The following is a 20,948-nucleotide window of genomic DNA, read 5'->3' as shown; positions in this document are numbered from 1 at the left end:
TTCCTCTTTTCCTTCATCTCTTTTGCTCTCAAAATTCAGAACTTACATTAGGAATCAATAGTATTTTGTTCAGCCAGTTTGGGTTAAATGGGGTTTTGCAGACTAGCCTGAAAGTCAAACTGTTACTTATAATATTTTCTTTTTTGCAGAAACAAAGGACTTAACAATAATGATTCAAAAAAGTGTGCTCTCAAGGCTGCCTGTACTACATTTTAAACCAGAACTATACAATTTTAGTGTTTCTGGAAGGAAGCTTACAGGTGACGGAGCTGAACTTCCTCATTTTATAGGAGGAAACTGAGGCATATTGATATTAGCTGTCAAGCAAGGATTAAAAGTCAGTTTTCCTGACCCCTGAGTATTGTGCTTTTGCACCAAACCATCCAGTGAACTGCTGATAAGAAGCATTCTTCTCAAGAAGCACTGCTCCACTTCTCTCCTTTCTTCAGTATTTAAACTGTTTTATCTTCAGACTCTCTGTATTAGTTCTATTTGTACCTCTCCAATGCCTGCTAGGACATCTACAGCTCTCACAAACTCCTATTTAGAACTTCTTCTCCAGCTCATTTCCTTTGCCTCTCACAAATGGGGATTTAATTCACCCGAGAATGAAACAACCTGATGTGGTTCCGTTCTAGCAGGTACCAGCCAGGACTGAGGTATACAGAGTAAAAAAGAGACTGGTTCTCACAGGGCCTGTCAAGTGAGAAGTCACTGCGGCAAGAGATGAGCTGACATGAGTGCATGAAGCGGGTGGCCGGCACGTAGGGCTGAAGAATGTTGGTAGCTAGAGAGGCAGGTCCCCTGGGCTAAGTCCATGAAGGAAATGTTCCAATCTCAGAATGTAGTAGCTTTCTAGTGCATCAGTGCCACCTTTTTATTTTTATTTTTTGCATCATGAGAATGAAAAGCAATACCCATTGGTAAACATATGCAAAAGTTAGAGAGTAAAGGGTAGCAGATGATAAAATCTTGGACTATCAGTTATACCATATTAGTAAGCCAGGAAGGGAGCATAAAACTTACTTTCACTAGCCACATGATTAGCTGGGAAATAACCCTCCTGTCCCTTTCCTCTGCTGCCATACCACCAGTCCTCATTATCTTTGAAAAACACTCGGATAATGTCTCCGCGATGGATGCTTAGTTCATCTGATCGATTTGCTGTGTAGTCATAAAGAGCCACTACCTACGAGAGAGATAAGACCACCACAGCTTTATCACAACTGTACCACAGAGAAAACCCCCAACATTCACTTCCTCTTGCAGAAGAGCAGCTGAAACCAAAGCAGTACTTTGGTAAGTCTGAGGCTGTCTCAAGGTTTGCTAATGGGATCAGGGGTGGTGGGAACACAGCAGGAGAAGCAAGATAAAAGACTGCGGGATTGAGAAATGGTTAAGAGCATTCAATACACTAAGATTAGCTTCAAAATAGCAGATGTTAATTTTTTTTTAAGTGAATTACTTGTGAAGCAAATAAAAAGAAGGCTCACACACCATTCACTCCCTTAGAACTGTCTTATACTCCCTTTGGATCCCATGCTCTGTACTAAGCAGATGTAACTGAAAAAAAATTCCTCAGAACGTCAACAATTTTACAAACAGCAAAACGTAATGAAACAGCCTGATTACATAACTTCATTGTGATCACTTGATCACTATTAATGTCTCTTTTAAAAATATATTTTCCCATGAACACATGCTTTTTTGGTATTTTATATCAAACTAAGTCTTTTGATTAAAAATACTCTTAATAAAGTTATTTTCACCAGATACAAATTTAAGAAGAAAAGTCTTTCTACAAGAATACTCTTTCCTATACTGTATGGTAGTCACTGTATTCGATCTTTTTATTTTTAAAAATAATAAAATAAAATAAATAAATTAAATATAATAAAATAAATTAAAATTAAATTTAAATTAATAAATAATTAATAATAAATAATTTAAATTAATAAATAATAAATTAAATAAATAAATAAATAAATTAATAATAAATAAATTAAAAAAATAAAATAAATTAAAAATAAAAAAAATGAATGGCTTGCACAGAAATTTAACAAATCCCTCAGAGCAGTTATAAGGATGAGGCAGACCTCAATCCATTTTATATGTCATGCATTGTATAACACAGAACATAATATGTATACTAAAGAAGAAACTACTTCTTTTCCTACTTAAATGGCATCTGAAAATTAACAGGTTATACAACTATATATGTAATGGAAAATTATCATTACAATCCTTTGTGCATTTAGGTTACGTACTGATTCATTCACTTAACAAGTGTTTACTGAAATCCTAATGCGCCTGCTACTAGGCTAGGGGGTAAATATATAATAATAAATAGGACCCTTTCTAGAAGAGCTACCTCATTTTGGCTCTCCAGGAGAATAAAGGATAATCAGGAATTAACCAGGTGAAGAGACAGAAAGCATGTCTTGGGCAGACTGTATTGCTTGTGTGAGTCCAGGGAAGAGAAACCCAAAATGTTCAATATGGTGGGAGCCTGAATTAGCAGCAAGAGCCTAACTAGCCAGGTGGGGGAAAGAGGGTAGAGGGACAAGTAGGGGCTAGATCATGCACGTTGTAGGAGCTCATGCTCATAATAGAGGCCATGGGAAAAGAGAAGGGTTTTAAGCAGGAGATTCCGTAACAGTTTACAAATCTCCTTGTGGTGCCTTTTAGTTTACAATATTTATTAACACATTAACCAGGATATTTTAATGGATAAAAGTGGACTTACCTGCTGTCGCTATATGGTATAAGGGCAGTAAAAATAATTTAATTCAAATGGTACAAATGCCATTCCTATTGTACTGCTTAGCACAGTCTGTAATAAACAATATGCTATACAGGATGTGGTTTCAAGTTTACAAATCTTTTATAACTTTTAGTGTACTGATGCCAAACTATTTATGTAAAAGTGGAACTTAAAAATTTTTTTTTAATGTTTATTTATTTTTGAGAGAGAGAGAGAGAGAGAGAGAGCAGGGGAGGGGCAGACAGAGAGGGAGACACAGAATCCAAAGCAAGCTCCAGGCTCCGAGCTGTCAGCACAGAGCCCCACGCAGGGCTCGAACTCACAGACCGTGAGATCACGACCTGAGCCGAGGCCAGAAGCTTAACCAACTGAGCCACCCAGGCGTCCTGTAAAAGTGGAACTTTTAACTCTTCCTTCCTTCTGTCTTCTCCAAACCTTTTCTCCTTTATTCTTCTAGCTGGCACTGTCACAGAAGAAGAAAGCTAATAAAAATGTTCTGAATGCCTGCCACGGTCTAGGTACAATTCTAGCTGCTTATGTACGTTCTTAGACAATCCTGTGATGGTATGAATTCTCATTTCAATTTTATAACTGAGGGATTTTATGTACCGAGAACTTTAGTAGCTTGTCTAAACTATAAGGAGTTACTTTTTTTTTTTTTTGTCCAAAACTAAATACATTTATAGGACGTCTTTGTCTGGAATCAAACACACGAGGAAGTAGCAGAGAGAAGAAGGGACGAGGGACAGAGTTCCCCAAACCTCAGGAAAGAGCAGACACTGTTCTGGGCGGCACCATGTAAGTGGCTGGCTCTGCAGAGAGAATCAAGACCTGGGTCACCTGCAGGCCTGCTCTTTCACGACACCTGATTTCCAGCCGCAGAAAACAGTGGGCTCCTCACCCTGGCACTGGTGCACCAACACAGCACAATGTGGGTGAATCTTATGGAAGGATGAGGTTGGTGTGTGCTTATTTATCAGGAGCCAGAGCTGGCTGCTCGGAAGAAGGGCAGGAGCGATTTGGCTCAGGCAAGAGAATCATTTATAAAGTCCCGTATCAGGCATGGGTCCTTGGGTGGATTACTGACAATCTGGAATCCATCAACCTAGAGCCAGAAAACCTTTCCTGAATTCTCCACTATGGTATTTGATAAGAGTCTCTTCAGAGGTACAGGGGTCCAAAAGACCTCTAAGATCCTACATTTCAACTTGCCTGTTAAAGTATCCACTGATTATCCTCCTTACACAAATATTGCACACTGTTTTTTTTAATGTTTATTTATCTTGAGAGAGAGAGACAGAGACAGAGAGGGAGAGGGTGAGAAAGGGAGAATTCCAAGCAGGTTCTGGCTGTCAGTGCAGAGTCCAATGTGGGGCTTGATCCCATGACTGGGAAATCATGACCTGAGCCTAAATTAAGAGTCTGATGCCCAACCGGCTGAGCCACTCAGGTGCCCCTATAGAACACTAGTGTTACACAGCCCTCCAGTCTTTGTAAGTTATGTTCCACCCTCTTTGACCCTGTTATGGACTGAACTGTATGCCCCCCAAATTCATAGGTTGGAGCCCTAATTACCATGTGACTGTATTTGGAGATAGGGCCTTATGGAGGCAATTAAGGTTAAATAAAGTCATATGGGTGGGGCCCTAATCCAAAAGGACTGCTGTCCTTATAAAAAAAAGAGAAAGAAACAGCAGGAACATGCATGCACAGAGAAAAAGGACATATGAGGACACAGTGAGAAAGCAGCTGTCTGCAAGTCAAGGAGGGAGGTCTCAGGAGAAACCAACCCAGCTGGCTACTTGATTCTGGACTTGCAATTTCTAGAACTGTGAGCAAAAAATTTTTAAGCCCTTAGTTTATTGGTACTTTGTTACGGCAGTCCTGGCAGATTGACCCAGTTCTACAACCTGATGGTGTCAGATGAATCACTCACTACTACCTGCCATGGCACCGCAACTGGACAACACCTTAATTCTACCCATTTTAGAGCCTTACCAGCTTACAGTACGGTGTTCAACACCATTATTTTATCTCCTGGTGTAGAAACGATGGCCTCGTCACCAAACTCCATCACCAACATCATTAGGGAGGCTACATCCCTCAAAGCAAAGAAACCGTCTTTGGCGCATGTCACCATCATACCATTACTGACATTTAAGCGAAAAACCACTATACAGTGAGGAATCCGTGTGCTGCACATGCCAACAGTCCACATCCTGGCAGTGGAGTTACGGCCGTTCCTTCATCGTACTGAAGGTACGGGACTAAAGCCACACGGCTTATATTCTGCTATCTAATCTATATAGTCTGCTTACACTACAGGGGGTGTTTTTATCCAGTATGTCATCTTCTCATCTGAGGATCACTTACTCTCTTCTGAGCATCTTCGTATACACAAAAAACTTCTCTGCTTTTTAAAATTTGCAGTGGATTCTGCGTCAATTGTCTCCCCCATCTCCAATTACATTTTGTTATTATCTCACTATTTTAGGGTAGCGTAAAGCTCCATAAAAAAGTTGAGAGACACAATCCCATCAGGAGGTTTCTTTTAACTTAACACCGTGTCTACTTTCCTCTTTATTTTGGTAGGTCTTGTCATAGGAATTGTCTCGACCATTCTTGTGACGAGTGTCTTCTATAACGCACCACTGCTTAGCACACAGTGCTTGAGCATGTAGGAACGACACAACACCCTCAGCAGTATCTTTGAGCTGACAGAGCAGTTATGAAATATTTCTGCAAAAGAAGTTTAAAAAATTCATTCATGTGCCCATGTTGGTAATGGCAGGTCTGGGAAATGAGATTTTTTTTTTTAAACGAAGTTCACTCGATCACATTTTGTCTGTAATTCACATACTTGAAACAGAGTTCCTTCTTTTCAAACTGGCCAAACTACTTGGGTGCAGTCATGATGGGAGTGCCAGGGTAAGCTTTTATTTATTTTTTTCCTGACATTCCTTTTTTAGTCTTCAAAGCAGTGCTCGTCAGAGACTATTTCTTGGTAAGCAGGGTCTGCCAGGCTGTTGTAAGACATTGAGGTGAATTCCTCTTCGTATTACCTTCTGAGAAATTTTTATTGTAGTTGTCTCTGAAGAGTTCTCAGTGGCTCTTGAAACCAGTGTACGGAGGGAACATTAACCAGTATTGCTGAGCAGCAGATGTTTCTTGCAACTTCAATTATAATATAATCTAAAAATCAATATTAATAATGGCCCCAAGTCATTCAACAAGCAAAGTTATGTTGAATAAACTCATAAACGTGAGTACTTTCTCCTTTAGGACCGCTTCAGCTGGGTCTACAATCATCAGGAACTTCTTTGTGCCAGGCTGCAGACAAGGTGGACCTGAATCCTACCACATTCCCTCCGCTTTCTCCTTGCTTAACTTGATTTCAGACTCCTGGCCTCTAGAAACAGTAAAAGAATAAACTTTCGTTGTTTTAAGCCACACTGTGTTTGTGGTAATTTGTTACTACAGCCCTAGGGAACTAATACATGTGAATTTTACTTTGGTGAATGCTGGATTTTCTTGTATTCCCTTAAAGAGAATTGGATCTTTTACTGGTGTGTAGTCATTGAGATTAGTTTTGACCCTTTTCAGGTTTGTTAGAACAGATTCATGAGGATTTTGGTCTAGGGCTCAATAATCCCCACTGCTTCCTGCTAATTTTCCTCGATGCCCCACACTTCAGGAGGTTTTGCCATTATGGCTGTCAGGAATGTGAATTGTTCCCATTCTGTTGTGTAGCTAATTTCTGACGGTCCTTTCCTTATGTATGGAGTTTTACCCCAAGCACAGACACATTAGTACTCAGCCAAAGACTTATTTTAAAAAGTTCATTTATTTTGAGAGAGAGAGTGAGAGCGAGTTGGGGAAAGGTAGAGAGAAGGAGAGAAAGAGAATCCCAAACAGGCTCCGTACTGTCAGTGCAGAGTCCAATGCAGGGCTTGAACTTACAAACCATGAGATCATGGCCTGAACCAAAGTCAGATGCTTAACCAAATGAGCCACCCAGGCACCCCTCAGCCAAACACGTATTAAAAGCCCTCCTTATGGTTATTGGCAGGATTATGACCAATTAACATAAAGTGAAACGAAAAGTAACATCTCAGGTTTATTATTTTTTTTTGCCAGAAGCCTTGTTACAATTTAAGGCACATCAACTAAAATGTGTACAGTTTTAGTGCTCAAGGTAAATGCACTTACGACTTTATTACACATTTGGCATTCTTTAAGAAAGTGCATTAAGCTTTAATATAGATATATTCAGGTTACACTTGTGTTTCAAATGATAAAACATTGTTCTTTTTTGATTTTACATATTTTGTCCTCATGTATACAGGAGATGCTTAAAGTGAGCTCTGGCTACGTGGCTGGCCTTGGGTTTATCACTCTGGATATACTGGTACAGCAACTTACATGCAAGAACAATTAACTGGAGCAAAGGGAGAAGATACTTCTTTCTGCAGACTCCATAAGGACTGAGCAGAAATGAGTATGTCTCAGCCAGGCAGTTCCATTTACGTGTAAATGTACTGGGTTTTATGTAGTTACAACATGATGGGTCTGTAGCTTTTTAAAACAGCAAACCCCTGAGAGACTGTACCTTCCAGCTGAAATATTTATAATAGATTGTGTTTCAAATGCTGTTTTCTGCTTCTTGGACATTGAGGAAACATTCTTAATTTTGTAGAATTGGAAACAGGGTTCCCCCACCCTCTTCTCTCAAGCTGTAAACTGCTTTTTTTTTTTTTTTTACAAGAAGTTATAAGAAGTCTGGGTACAGCTGTAGTATTTCAAATGCTTTCTGAGAGAAAGAAACTGTTTCCTTGGCCAATGAAGAAACTTCTCATGTAATCAAAGAGCAGTTTATATATCCTGATCCTTTTTTTTTTTTTTTCGCACAGTGTTTTTCTCTGGAATTATAATGGCTACAACAGCCTCATCAAACACTGTCTTCAATCCCTCTGGGTTAAAGTTGAACTTTCCACATGGTGGCCCCTGTCTCTTGCTAGTTTCTGTCCTTGTTCTATATATAAACAAGATTTTCTTTCATATTCAGTTTTGCTAAAGTTTTGGGGCTCACCTTGAAGATCAGTCTGAGTTCCTACCAAATGAGGCACATTTAGTGTGTGTTCTCTAAGTTCTGATGCCCACTCCTCTTTCACATTTCGAAATAAGGTCACAGAGAAGCATGTAAGGAAGACATCACGCACTGCATAAGATACAGGCCTCAGATGACCATAGTGTTCCTGTCTGATGACTATCTTCCTGTTCTGCTGTATCACAGAGTCTCAGGATGGGGTGCTCTGCACTGAAGATGGTGGGCACCACTCCTCCAGGAATGCGTCGGTGGCACAGTTCATGAGTAGGTATGTCTTGCCAACCGCCATGCCCTTGAGCATCAGCCTCTGGGTGGGCCCCCCTTTCCTGCCATGGCTATGCCCACCCACTGCCCCCAGCAACCATTTAACAAGTAAAATAAGATTTAAGACAGTCTCATTCCTCAATGATGTCAATTACAGAATATTTGGTCTTTATTACTAAAATAGAAAAAAAGAGCAAATTTAACAAAAAATTCTAAATCGCACAGAAATACATTACTGAATATTCCAATGACTACTTTACTAAGTGACACTGGGACTGTATTTTATTTCATGAGAGGAATAAAAAGCATACAGGAATAAAAAGCATCATGTGGTAGGAAGATATATGGTCTCTTATGATTATTTCCGTAAGTACTATGTAAGATACCCCACAGATGTTTATAAAAAAAGAAACCAAGGTCCTATTATTTTTAACTGATCTTATCTGGATAATAATAAATTAAGAAAACAGAGATTAAAAAAAGTAAATAATTGCACAAAGTTTATTGTCTCTGTGCCAGACAAACTATCTGTTCCTATCCTGCTATATAATGTTAGTATATGTGAACCTTAAACACTTTATCAAACAAATATTTGAAAATACTAAATTCCAAATATCTTCTGGTAAAGTAAGTAGGGTAATGGAAAGAATACCAAACTAGGAATTAACATGTTTAGTTACCAGTCCTGTTTGGGCCTCCAAGGCTGAAATGTACCATAAAACACTCAGACTGGATGGCTGTAAATGAACAGGTCTGGACCAGATGCTATGTGGTATGCCCTTGAGCTTTCAAAATTCTATCATAACATGTACTCAAGAAACTATTCCAAAAAAATAACATTCACAAATTTCAAGGTAAATTCAAAATAGTAATTTGTTGGATAATAGTGTAGCTATATTATTTGTGATCATCCATAAATTGGAAAAGCTTGTTTAACTGCTACAACACCACACCGGAAAAGCCTCCTGGTACTGAATAAAGAACAACAACAATACAGCATTTCTTCTGAATTACCATTTAGAAATTACTACTTCTTTGACAAATAGGAATGACTTGACCTTTGGACTTCACACATAAAGCCACTCATTTTATTTGATGATTGGTATCACTTAAAACTTTTCCTGTTAGAAATCGTAATTCACACATTTTGTTACACTGAATCATGAGTGCTTCATTTGAGAAGGAGCTCAGATGTAACCTTTTATTGGTTATCTCCTAAAAAAATCAAGAGAATGATGCAGGCTATTTTATAGACTGGAGTACAGATTTTGTTGTTGTTGTTAGCGAAGAAAAATGGCAGTGTAATTTTTCTTTCTTGGAAGGGATAGCAAAAAGAGAATTATGAATCATTGATTTAAATTAGGGTTTTTATGGTGTGCTCTCCAGACCAGCAGCAGCAACATTACCTGGAAATTTGTTAAAAATGCAAATTCTTAGACCCCATTCCAGAGCAACTAAAATCATTTATTCTGGGGATGGGCCCAACAATCTGTGTTTTAACAAGCCTTCCAGGTGACTCTAACATACTTAAAAGTTTAGTTAGTATTTTATTTCAATGATCTACTTTATAAAACATGCACACTTCTTTTTTGCACATATAAAGTATGCAACTGAATGGGTAAGAAGCATAAAATATAAAGTCAAATCTTGTAACAAAGTGTTACTGGCAAAACTTTAAAAAAAGAAAAAGTAAACCTGTTCTTCCTTTCCTATTAGTTTTACTTATCTTGCTTAGTTTTCCTCTTGTCTCACTGAAATGCTGACTAGCTCTAGATCTGAGTAATTTAACATCTACTCCGTTATTTTATCAATAAGCACATGATCAAACTGCAACCAGGAGTCAGGGCAAACATTCCTTCAGTTTCCCTACAACCTCTTAAGGATTAGTGAGATCTTTAAAACAGGACAACAAGCAGAACTGAAAAACAGAATCTGTTCATTGAGCAACAATTATGAGGTACCTACCGTGCCTGAGCTATTCTGACAGGCTGGGGAGATAGCAGTGAACAATACAGACAACAATCCCTGCTCTAAGAGAGCTTCTGTTTTTGTTTTGTTTTTTAATTTTTTTTAAATGTTTGTTTATTTTTGAGACAGAGAGTGCAAGTGGACCAGAGGCAGAGAGAGGTGGAGACACAGAATCTGAAACAGGCTCCAGGTTCTGAGCTGTCAGCACAGGACCTGATGTGGGGCTTGAACCCACAAACCAAGAGATCATGACCTGAGCTAAAGTCTGATGCTTAACGGACTGAGCCACCCAGGCGCCCCAGAGAGCTTCTGTTTTACTGGATATTTTATTGTTTTTGGTCTGGTAGGCCTTTTCAGAAAAAGGGCTACTTGTAATACTTGTACAAGTTACTCTTCTGTGTATCTATTTTTAAGTTGCTAATACACAGTACCAGGGTGTGTGCTCATATTAAATTCTAAAATAATTATTTATGAATTTCTTTTTTTTTTTAATTTCTTTTGAGAGAGAGAGAGTGCGCACATGTGCATGAGCGGGGGTGGGGGGGGGGGCAGAGAGAGAGAGGGAGAGAGAGAATCTGAAGCAGGCTCCATGCTGTCAGCACAGAGCCTGATGTGGGGCTGGAACCCACAAACTGTGAGATCATGACCTGAGCTGAAATCAAGAGCTGGATGCTTAACTGAGCCACCCAGGTTCCCTAAGTTATGAATTACTCCTGAAAGTATAATAAATTTCTTTAAATTCTTATAATAAACCATAAGCTATGAGTAAATAAAAAATTATTAAGAGCTAGATGCAAACAATATATTTAAACAAGAATAAATTCAAGAATTTGCAAATAACACATTACTCACAATTTATAAACACAGTTTTAGCAGTTATAAATTTTAAACTCTATAGTTTAAAGCAGAAATTCATAGAGATTATACATAGAAATATATCCCTTATGATCAATGAATATTCTTTTTAACTGTATTGTATTTATTACCTGGTTTTACCTACCTGTAGATGATACTTACCTAGCCAGGTCTTTCCATAGCCATAGGGTTGTGAGAGGTAGTAAAAAAATTTCAAAAGTACATAACTACATAAATGTTAAAGAACTTAAAAATAAACATAAATAGATAAATAAGTTATAAAAGGGTCTTCAGACAGACCTGTATTGCTGTAAAACTACTTTGGAAAAACCCTCTCTAAACTTGAAAAGGCACTTAGTAGGGACTCCAATGTCGAAATAAGCAATAATTTCCATTGTTTTCTTTTAGAGTGAGGTACAGGTTTATGCCTCTGTGCTTAAGTATGCATAGTAGTCATAAAACACCTGTTACTTAAAAATAACATAAGGTCTGAAGACAAGTCTTTTGAGAATGAAATTTAAATCTCTTTTTGGTGCTTAATGGCATCTTCAGGATTTCCTGAGCACCAATTCTAAGTGCAAACAGTTGTAGTCCTTAATATTTCAAGACAATCTATTACAGAAACTTTTGAGATCTACTTAAAAGCACTCCTTGATCTCACGCTCCGTAAGTTCGAGCCCCGCGTCGGGCTCTGTGCTGACAGCTCAGAGCCTGGAGCCTGTTTCAGATTCTGTGTCTCCCTCTCTCTCTGCCCCTCCCCTGTTCATGCTCTCTCTGTCGCAAAAATAAATAAACGTTAAAAAAAAAATAAAAAAAAAGCACTCCTAAAAACATGTGTTAAATTTATTAACAGATTATAAACAATTTCTAAAAAGATGAATTAAGATCTCATTCATGTAATAAGTATCTCAAGTGTGTGCTATATAGAAGGCCATAGACACAGTATAGGAAATACAGAGAAATGCAGCCTACAGTTCTTGACCTGAAAATGCTTAGCATAAAATTAAGAAAAATATAGTTTCAAATACTGTACACTAAAAAATCTTTATTTTTAAAGTTTAGAAGAAGTTAATAAATTTACAATAATCTGTTTTATGAGATATTTTATATAAACACATCTCATTTAGATGTTTTAGTTTTAATCAACCAAGATTTTACATTTACTAATTCTAAAACAAGTGTATGAATCTGTTTGAGTCTTTTCTCAGCATCAATATACATCTACTGGTATTTAATAATTTGTGATGCTACAGGTATGTGTGTATTCGTGTAGTTATATCTAGAAATATATGTATCTACCATTTATTTAATGTTTACTATATGCCAGGGATGTGCTAAGCACAAAGAGTATACAAGTATATTCTCTGTGTGTGTGCGTGCGCATGTGTGTGTGTATCTGTGCATACAGGTCTGCTTTTCTCCTAAGCCTATGCTTTTAGTCACTAAATTTACAGATTTAATTTTGAAGTTAGAGGCCTTCATGGAACCAAGTAAATATGAAGCTGCTTGGTTCATTGACTGTGACTTTCCTTAAGAATATGCTGAAAGGAGGGTATTAAACACTTGGCATTTCTATTAAAGAAGGCACCTAAAGAAGATCATCAAAGCATTTTCTTCATATTAGCTTCTTATTCACAATTAATGGATGACACCAAACTGGGAAGTTATGTGGGAAACCATCACTAGGCAAGGTCACAGCTTTTTATGTATATTAACATATGTACCCATCTGATCACTGCACTTTATATTTAAGGGTGGAGGGAATTACTGAAATGCCACAGGCAGAGTTAATTAGGAAAAACTTTGCAAAAGGATCTTGGGTAATAAGTTTAAATGTAAAGAAAAGCTTTTTAGGTTGCTGATAGCTACACATCAATAATTCACTGCTCATCTTATTTAAACACGACGCTTCCCTATTTCCAATTCTAATGTCAATCCAAATATGCCAGAAAAAGCTCATGTACATGCATGTGAACATGTGGTTTGGTGGGGAAGAAGAATAACAGGAAGATGATGAAAAGGCTTAATGGAAAATGTCCCCATGTTAGTATATAATTTTAACTGTGTTATGTATGGAGATGTACACACTTAAGGAACATGAAACTTACCATTTCAAATAGAAAAATATGAATCAGCAAATGGAATTTTTAAGATGGAAGTGGAAAATTTTAACTTTAGAACAAATGAGTAAAGGGGAAGCACTTTTGGAACAGGGGAGTAATGAAAACCGGCTCTTCCATAAAGGCAAGCACACTGGCAAAAATGGTCAAAACCAACTTTTTAATAAGTATGAAAATTAGCCAAAGGGTTGCAACAATTCAAAAAGCATGTATTCTCCCTCTCTCTCTCTCTCTCTCTCTCTCTCTCTCTCTCTCTCACACACACACACACACACACACAGTTGAATCTTGGCAAAAACTGCAAACTTTGAGGAATTTTAACCTGTCCTGTTCCCATCACTCTCTTACCAGCTCTATGGCAGCCTCAAAAACAGACTCACAACAATGGTAACTGAAAACCATGAGGCTAGCAGTCACCAGATAGGGCAAAATGGGTTCAGAGTGCCTCCAAAGCCCTATATCCAGAGAAGGGTCATTATATGACCTATATGGCAGCCCCTGAAAAGTCTGTAAAGTTCCATTCTCTGGGCTCATCTTTATTTGATGTGACTCAGAGCCAGAAGTGTGAACAGCTGTATCCTGAGGATATTTATCAAAAACCATCAGTGGCAACTCAGATGATGATATGAGTTAGGAAAAGTAAGGGGCTGGCCAAAAATTAAAAGGCAACACTGGGAAATGATATGTCTACAGGATACTCTGAAAAGCTCCCACATATTCCTGGAAATCTAGAAGGCCATGCACATGTGCAGGGCTGTGTGTATGCCTAAGAAAGACCAGAGAAGGCTCTAATTTTCATCTCTGGTTGACCTCTCATGCAAACAGAAAGTAAAATCTAACTAAGACAGAGTTATACACAGCATATTGAAGCAATGAAAATAAGTCCCAACACACACAGAGCCCCTTGGAAAAGGGTGCAGAACTTGGTTCCAGGCATTTAAGGCAATTTCTGTCCAACCATTAGTTGACTACTAAGCTAACCAAACAGACATTTCAGTGATCAAAAAACCAAAAAAATATAGACTTTATATAATTACCTCAGGAAAGTCACCAACTAAAATAGTAACAATAACAAAAAATGACAAATCATGCGGAGTGGGTATAGAGAATCTAATTTCCAGGTCTGCCAATTTATATCATTTCAAATGTCCAGTTATCAACCAAAAATTATGATAAATATAAAGAGACAGTAAAGTATAACTCTACACAGGAATCAAAGAAGTTAAGAGAAACTATCCCTGAGGAATAGACATTAGATTTAATATATATATATACACACATACATATATGTTTATGTATGTATGCATGCATGTATGTATGTATATGTATGTACATATGTAAGTATGTACATATGTATATATATACACATACATATATGTTTATGTATGTATGTAAAGATATGTATATATACATATACATATGTTTATAAAGATAGATATATAATAAAGACATACATACACATATATAAAATAAAGATACATACATATACACACATATAAAATAAATATAGTATATATAACATACATATACACATATACATACATATATATTACATATACATATATATACATTACATCCATATACACATATAAAATAAATATATTACATATCTATATCTATATCTATATCTATATAGACAGAAAGAAAGTGTAAGAATTACAGCAAACAGAAAATGTCAATGGGGGCACCTGGGTAGCTCAGTTGGTTAAGTGTCTGACTTCGGCTCAGGTCATGATTTCCTGGTCTGAGTTCAAGCCCTGCATTGGGCTCTGTGCCGACAGCTCAGAGCCTGGAGACTGCTTCAGATTCTGTGTCTCCCTCTCTCTCTTCCCCTCCCATGCTTGTACTCTGTCTCTGTCTCTCTCTTAAAAATAAATAAATAAACATTAAAAAATTTTAAAAATAAGAAAATAAAATGTCATTGAAAAATAGAAATTATTAATAAAATAAAAATTCTGGAGTTGAAAAGCACAATATTAACTAGAGGGGCTCAAGAAATTTGAACTAGTAGGGGAAAGAGTCCGTGAACTTCTAAGATAAGTATTTTGGAATTATCTAGTTTGAGGAACAGAAAGAAAAAAGAAGAAAAATGTCAGAGCCTCAGAGATCTACGGGATACCACCAACTGTACTATCATATGCATAACAGGAGTCACAGAAGGAGAGAAAAGGGAGAAAAAATATTTGAATACATAATGGCCCTAACGTCCCCAATTTTGATGAAAAACATTAATCTGTACATCCAAGAAGCTAAACAAACCCCAACAGGATAAACTCAAAAAGCTCCAGATCTAGGAATATCATAATCAAATCGTTGAAACCAAAGACAAGAATCTTGAAAGTAGCAACAGAAAAACACATCACGTAGAAAGGATTCTCAATAAGACTAACAGACTTCTCATCAGAAAACTTGGAAATCAAAAGTTAGTAGGAATATGTTTTCAACATTTTGTGTTCAAAGACTCTGCCTATCATTCAATATGCAGCAAAACTATTCAATATGCAGCAATTAACATATTCCCAAAAAAATGATAATAGAGATCATTACTAGCAGATCCACTCTTCAAGAAAAACTAATGGAGGTTCTTCTTTGAAACAAAAAGTCATTTAACAGTAACGCAAATCTACATGAAGAAATAAAGAGCAGCAAAAAAGTAACTACATAGGTAAATATAAAAAGACTGGTTTTTTTTTGTAACTTCTCCATTTGATTTAAAAGACAACTTCTTAAGGAAATAATTACAAAAATGTGTTGATGAGTTTACAGTGTATAAAGATGGAATCTATATAATAGTAGCACAAAGGAGACAAAAAGATAAAGAGCTGTATTATAGTAAAGTTTTTACATACTACTTAAATGAAGCTAATTTAATCCAAACTACATTGTTTTAAGTCAAAACGTTAACTGTACTTCTCAGTGTAACCGCTAAGAAAACAACTCACAGAATATATATATAAAAAGAAAAAGGGAATTAAAATTGTATAGTAAAGAATATTAATTTAACCCAAAACAGTGAGCAATAAAGGAATAAAGGAACAAAAAGATATGTCAGACATAAAGAAAACCACATCGTAGACTTAATTCTACCTCATCAATAATTACTTTAAAGGTAAATAAATTAAATGCTCCAAACAGAAAATAGAGATTATCAGAATGGAAATTAATGATTCAACTGTATGCTATCAGAGAAATATTTTAGGTTTAAAGACAAAAAAAAAAGGGTATGAAAAAAATACACCACACAAACAAAAGAGAGCTGCATATCAGATCTCTGATATCAGACAAAATAGAATTTAAAACAAAAACTGTCAGTAGAGACAAGAATATTTTAATGATAAAAAGTGAATCAGAAAGACATAAGTATAAATATGTATGCACCTCCTATAGCCTCTAAGTACATGAGGCAAAACTGATAGAACTAAAAGATGAAATAGTTCAACAACAACTGAAGCTGGAGACTTCAATACCCCACTTTTAATAGTGAATAGAATTAGGCCCAGTGTCAACCCAGAAACAGATGACTTGATCAAAACTACAAACCAATTAGATCTAACAGACATTTATAGAATGCTGCACCCAACAAAAGCAGAGTACTTATTTTTCTTATGAGCACACAGAACATTCTCTAGGATAGACAATATGCTACACCCCAAAATAAGCCTTTATTATTTTTTTTTTAAGTTTTTAATTTTTTTTCATTTTTTTGAGAGAGAGACAGAGAGACAGAGCACGAGCAGGGGAGGAGCAGAGAGAGAGGGAGATACGAACCCAAAGCAGGCTCCAGGCTTTGAGCTGTCAGCACAGAGCCCAATGCAGGGCTTGAACTCACAAACAGTGAGATCATGACCTGAGCTGAAGTTGGATGCTTAACCGGCTAAGCCACCCAGGCGCCCCTAGCCTTTACCAAAAAAACCCTGAAATAATAGAAAGTATGTTCTATAACCACAATGAAATGAAAATAGAAATCAGTTACAGGAACAATTTGGGAAATTCACAGATGTGTGGAAATCAAACAACACACTTCTTAATAACCAATGGGTCAGGGGCGCCTGGGTGGCGCAGTCGGTTAAGCGTCCGACTTCAGCCAGGTCACGATCTTGCGGTCTGTGAGTTCGAGCCCCGCGTCAGGCTCTGGGCGGATGGCTCAGAGCCTGGAGCCTGTTTCCGATTCTGTGCCTCCCTCTCTCTCTGCCCCTCCCCCGTTCATGCTCTGTCTCTCTCTGTCCCAAAAATAAATAAATGTTGAAAAAAAAAATTAAAAAAAAAAAAAAACCAATGGGTCAAAAAGACATCACCAAAGAAATTAGGAAAAGATACATGAAAAGGTAAACATAATGTGCCAAAAATCTATGAATGCAGCAAAAGCAGTGATCTGAGGAAATTTTGTAGCTATAAATGCTTTTGTTGAGAAAAGAGATATTAAATCAACAGCTAATCTTATATTTAAAAAAAATAAAACTAAACGCAGAATAAATAGAAGGAAGGGAATAATATAAACACTAGCATGGAAGTAAATGAAATAACAAATGGAAAAAAGAAAAAAGAAAATTAATAAATCTAAAATTAGTTCTTTGAAAGACCAAGAAAATTAACAAAACTTTAACTAGGTTCACCATGGGTTGGAGGTAACATTCAAAATAATAAAATCAAATATGAAAGAGGAGATAGCAGTACTAGCCTTAGATAAATAAAAAGGATCCTAAGGGAGTGCTATTATCAACTGTGTATGCTAACAAATTAAATAGCCTAGATGAAAGGAATAAATTCCTATAAAGACACAACATTGACTGAAGAAGAAAAAGAAAATCTGAATAGACCTGTAAGGGTAAAGAGACTAAAGTAGCAATCAAAAAACTTCCCACAAAGAAAAGCCCCCAAACAGTATGTATCATTGGTGAATTGTACCAAATGTTTAAAAACAAAATAACATCAAACTTTTGCAAACTTCCACAAAAAAATAAAAGAGAAATCAACACTTTCCAACTCATTCTATAGAGACAGTATTACTGTGATCCCAAAACTAGACAAGAAAACTACAGACTAAGATCTCTTATGAATATTTATGTAAAAGCATGAATAAAATACCAGTGAACAGAATCCACATGTAAAAAGTATTATATACCATGACCAAATGAAATTTATCCTAGGAATGACAGGTCTGTTTAACATGAAAATCAGTCAATGTAAAAGACCTTATTAATAGTGTTAAGGACAAAACCCACACAATTATCTCAATAGATACTGGAAAAGCATTTAACAAAGTCCAACAGCCTTCCCTGATAAAACACTCAACAAATTAAGAACACAAGAAAACTTCCTCAACCTGATAAAGGCTATGTGCAAAAAACACACTACTTACAACACACTTAATGGTCAAAGACTGAAAGCTTCCCCCCAAAGATTAAGAATAACACAAAGATATCCACTCTTGCCACTTCAACACTGCACCGGAGATGCTAGCTAGAATAATTAGGCAAGGAATAAAAAGGCATTCAGATGGAAAAGGAAGAAGTAAAACTTTCTGTATTAGCAGATGACATGATCTCATATAGATAATCTCAAGGAATCTATAATCCGCTCCCCCCAACATCTTTTAGAACAATAAATTCAGCAAGGTTGCAGAATACAAGATCAATATAAAAAAATCAAGTATATTGCTATGATATAAGCCTAGGAATGAATAATCTGAATATAAAACCAATTCCATTTGCAACAGCATCAAAAAGAATGAAGTACTTCAAATAGAAGTCTAAGAATTTTATGCTGAAAGCCACAAAATACCACTGGAAGAAGTTAAAGACTATCTGGGGCACCTGGGTGCCTCAGTTGGTTAAGCGTCCAACTTTGGCTCAGGTCCTGATCTCACGGTTCGTGGGTTTGTGAGTTTGAGACCCACATTGGGCTCCCTGCAGTCAGAGCAGAGCCCACTTTGGATCCTCTGTCCTCCTCTCTTTCTGCCTCTCCCCTGCCCATGCTCTGTCTCCCTCAAAAATAACCATTAAGAAATTAAAAAGTATTTAAATAAACTGAAAGATCCATGTTACTAGATTGGAAGACTTAATACTAGTAAGATTAAAATACTCTTCAATTTTGATCTACAGATTCAATAAAATCCCTATCAAAAAATTTATAGAAACTGAGAAGATGACTGTACACAATAAACCTAGTATTGCCAAAACAATCTAGAAGAAGAATAAAGTCAGAGGACATGCCCTGATTTTAAAACTTACTACAAAGTTATAGTAATTAAAACAGTAGATTACTGATTTAAGACAGGCATATGGAACAAAAGTATACAATCAAAGAGCAGAGATATAAGTCCTTGCATTCATGGTCAAGAGATTTTTGACGAGGGTGCCAAGACCATTAAATGGGAGAGGAATATTCTTTTTTTTTTTTCTTCTTCTCTTTTTAAGTTTTTCTGAGAGAGAGTGTGTGAGCGAGGGAAGGCCAGAGAAAGAGAATCTTAAGCAGGTTCCATGCCCAGCCTGGAGCCCAGTCTCATGATTGTGAGATCAAGACCTGAGACGAAATCAAGAGTCTGAAGTTTAACCTATTGAACCATCCAGGTGCCCAGGAATAGTCTTTTCTTTCTTTTTTTTAAATGTTTATTTTATTTTTTGAGAGAGAGAAGGGGACAGAGGATCCGAAGTGGGCTCCACGCTGACAGCAGTGAGCCTGAAATGACGCCTGACCTCACAAACCATTAGATCATGGCCTGAACCGAAGTCAGAGGCTTAACCGACTGAGCCACCCAGGCATGCCAAAGGACTAGTCTTTTCAATAAATGGTGCTGCTAAAACTGGATAACCCACATGCCAAAAAAGTAAAGTTGCATTCCTAAATCACACTATATGCAAAAATTAACTCAAAACAGATTCCAGAACTAAAGGTAGAACTAGATGTATAAGAAAACTGGAGTCATTCTTTGTGACCCTGGATCAGACAGTGGTTTCTTAGATATGACATCAAAAGCACAAGTGACTAAAGCAGAGAGTAGATAAATGGACTTTATAAAAATTTTTAAAAAATATTGTGATTCAAAGGACACAAGAAAAAGACAACCTAAAGAATGCAAGAAATATCTAAAATCATATACTTGGTAAAAGACTTGTATCCAGAATATATAAAAAAAACTCTTAAAGTCAATAATAAAAAAATAAACCTAATTAGACATAAGTAATACAAATATATTTACATCATGTTTATATTTATATATAATTTATATAATATGCAATTGATGTTTATATAATGTGTTTACATTTATACATCATATGCCTGGCTCGTGGTAACTACTCAGTAAGTGTTAGGTAGAACTATTATTATTTAACTCCTAAAGTTCTTTGAGTTATCACAGAGGGATTTTGTAAGAAAGTACTTCTGTAGGATGCCCAAGGGTATAAATGTGGTCCTATTTTTCAAATTAAATATAGAGTTGCTAACTTTAACTCGATTTCTAAAAACAATTCATTTCTACATTTGGCACAATAAGCTTTTAATCCAATATATACATATACATATACATAACATATATTCACTTAAAAATACTTCTAATTTATAATATAGTAAAATATAATTGCAATTTGCCAATTAGGAAATAGGCAAAGGATTTGAATAGACTTTTCCAGAGACGATACACTTACATCAATTCAAAAGATGCTCTATCATTAGTCACTAAGGAAACACAAATCAAAGTCAGAAGATACTACTCAACCACTACAATGGATATAATAAAAAGGACAGTAACAAGTGTTAGTGAGGATGTGGGGAAATTTAAACCCTTGTACATGGCTGGTGGGATTTTAAAGGTTTAGACACTTTGGAGAACACTTGGGCAGCTCCCCAAAAATGTTAAACATAGAGTTACCAT

The 20,948-nt window shown here is 36.5% G+C and overlaps 1 protein-coding gene across 7 annotated transcripts in view; it reads right to left on the bottom strand.

Moving 5' to 3' along the window:
• AHI1 (Abelson helper integration site 1) overlaps positions 1-20,948 on the bottom strand; it is a 203,081-nt gene that overhangs the window by 47,246 nt on the left and 134,887 nt on the right. For 6 of the 7 annotated variants that reach the window (XR_008298323.1, XM_027056817.2, XM_027056819.2 and 3 more), the window contains one exon: positions 1,027-1,189. The exons of the other annotated variant lie outside the window; for it this stretch is intronic. Coding sequence is in view for 5 of the 6 variants with exons in the window: in XM_027056817.2 (XP_026912618.2) it covers positions 1,027-1,189 (163 nt within the window). In the remaining variant the exon portion in view is untranslated. The remainder of the gene's footprint in view (positions 1-1,026; positions 1,190-20,948) is intronic. 7 annotated transcript variants of the gene reach the window in all.

Source organism: Acinonyx jubatus, chromosome B2 (assembly GCF_027475565.1).
Source record: "Acinonyx jubatus isolate Ajub_Pintada_27869175 chromosome B2, VMU_Ajub_asm_v1.0, whole genome shotgun sequence".
In the NCBI taxonomy this organism is placed as follows: Eukaryota; Metazoa; Chordata; class Mammalia; order Carnivora; family Felidae; genus Acinonyx; species Acinonyx jubatus.
This window is presented reverse-complemented; position numbering and strand designations above follow the sequence as displayed.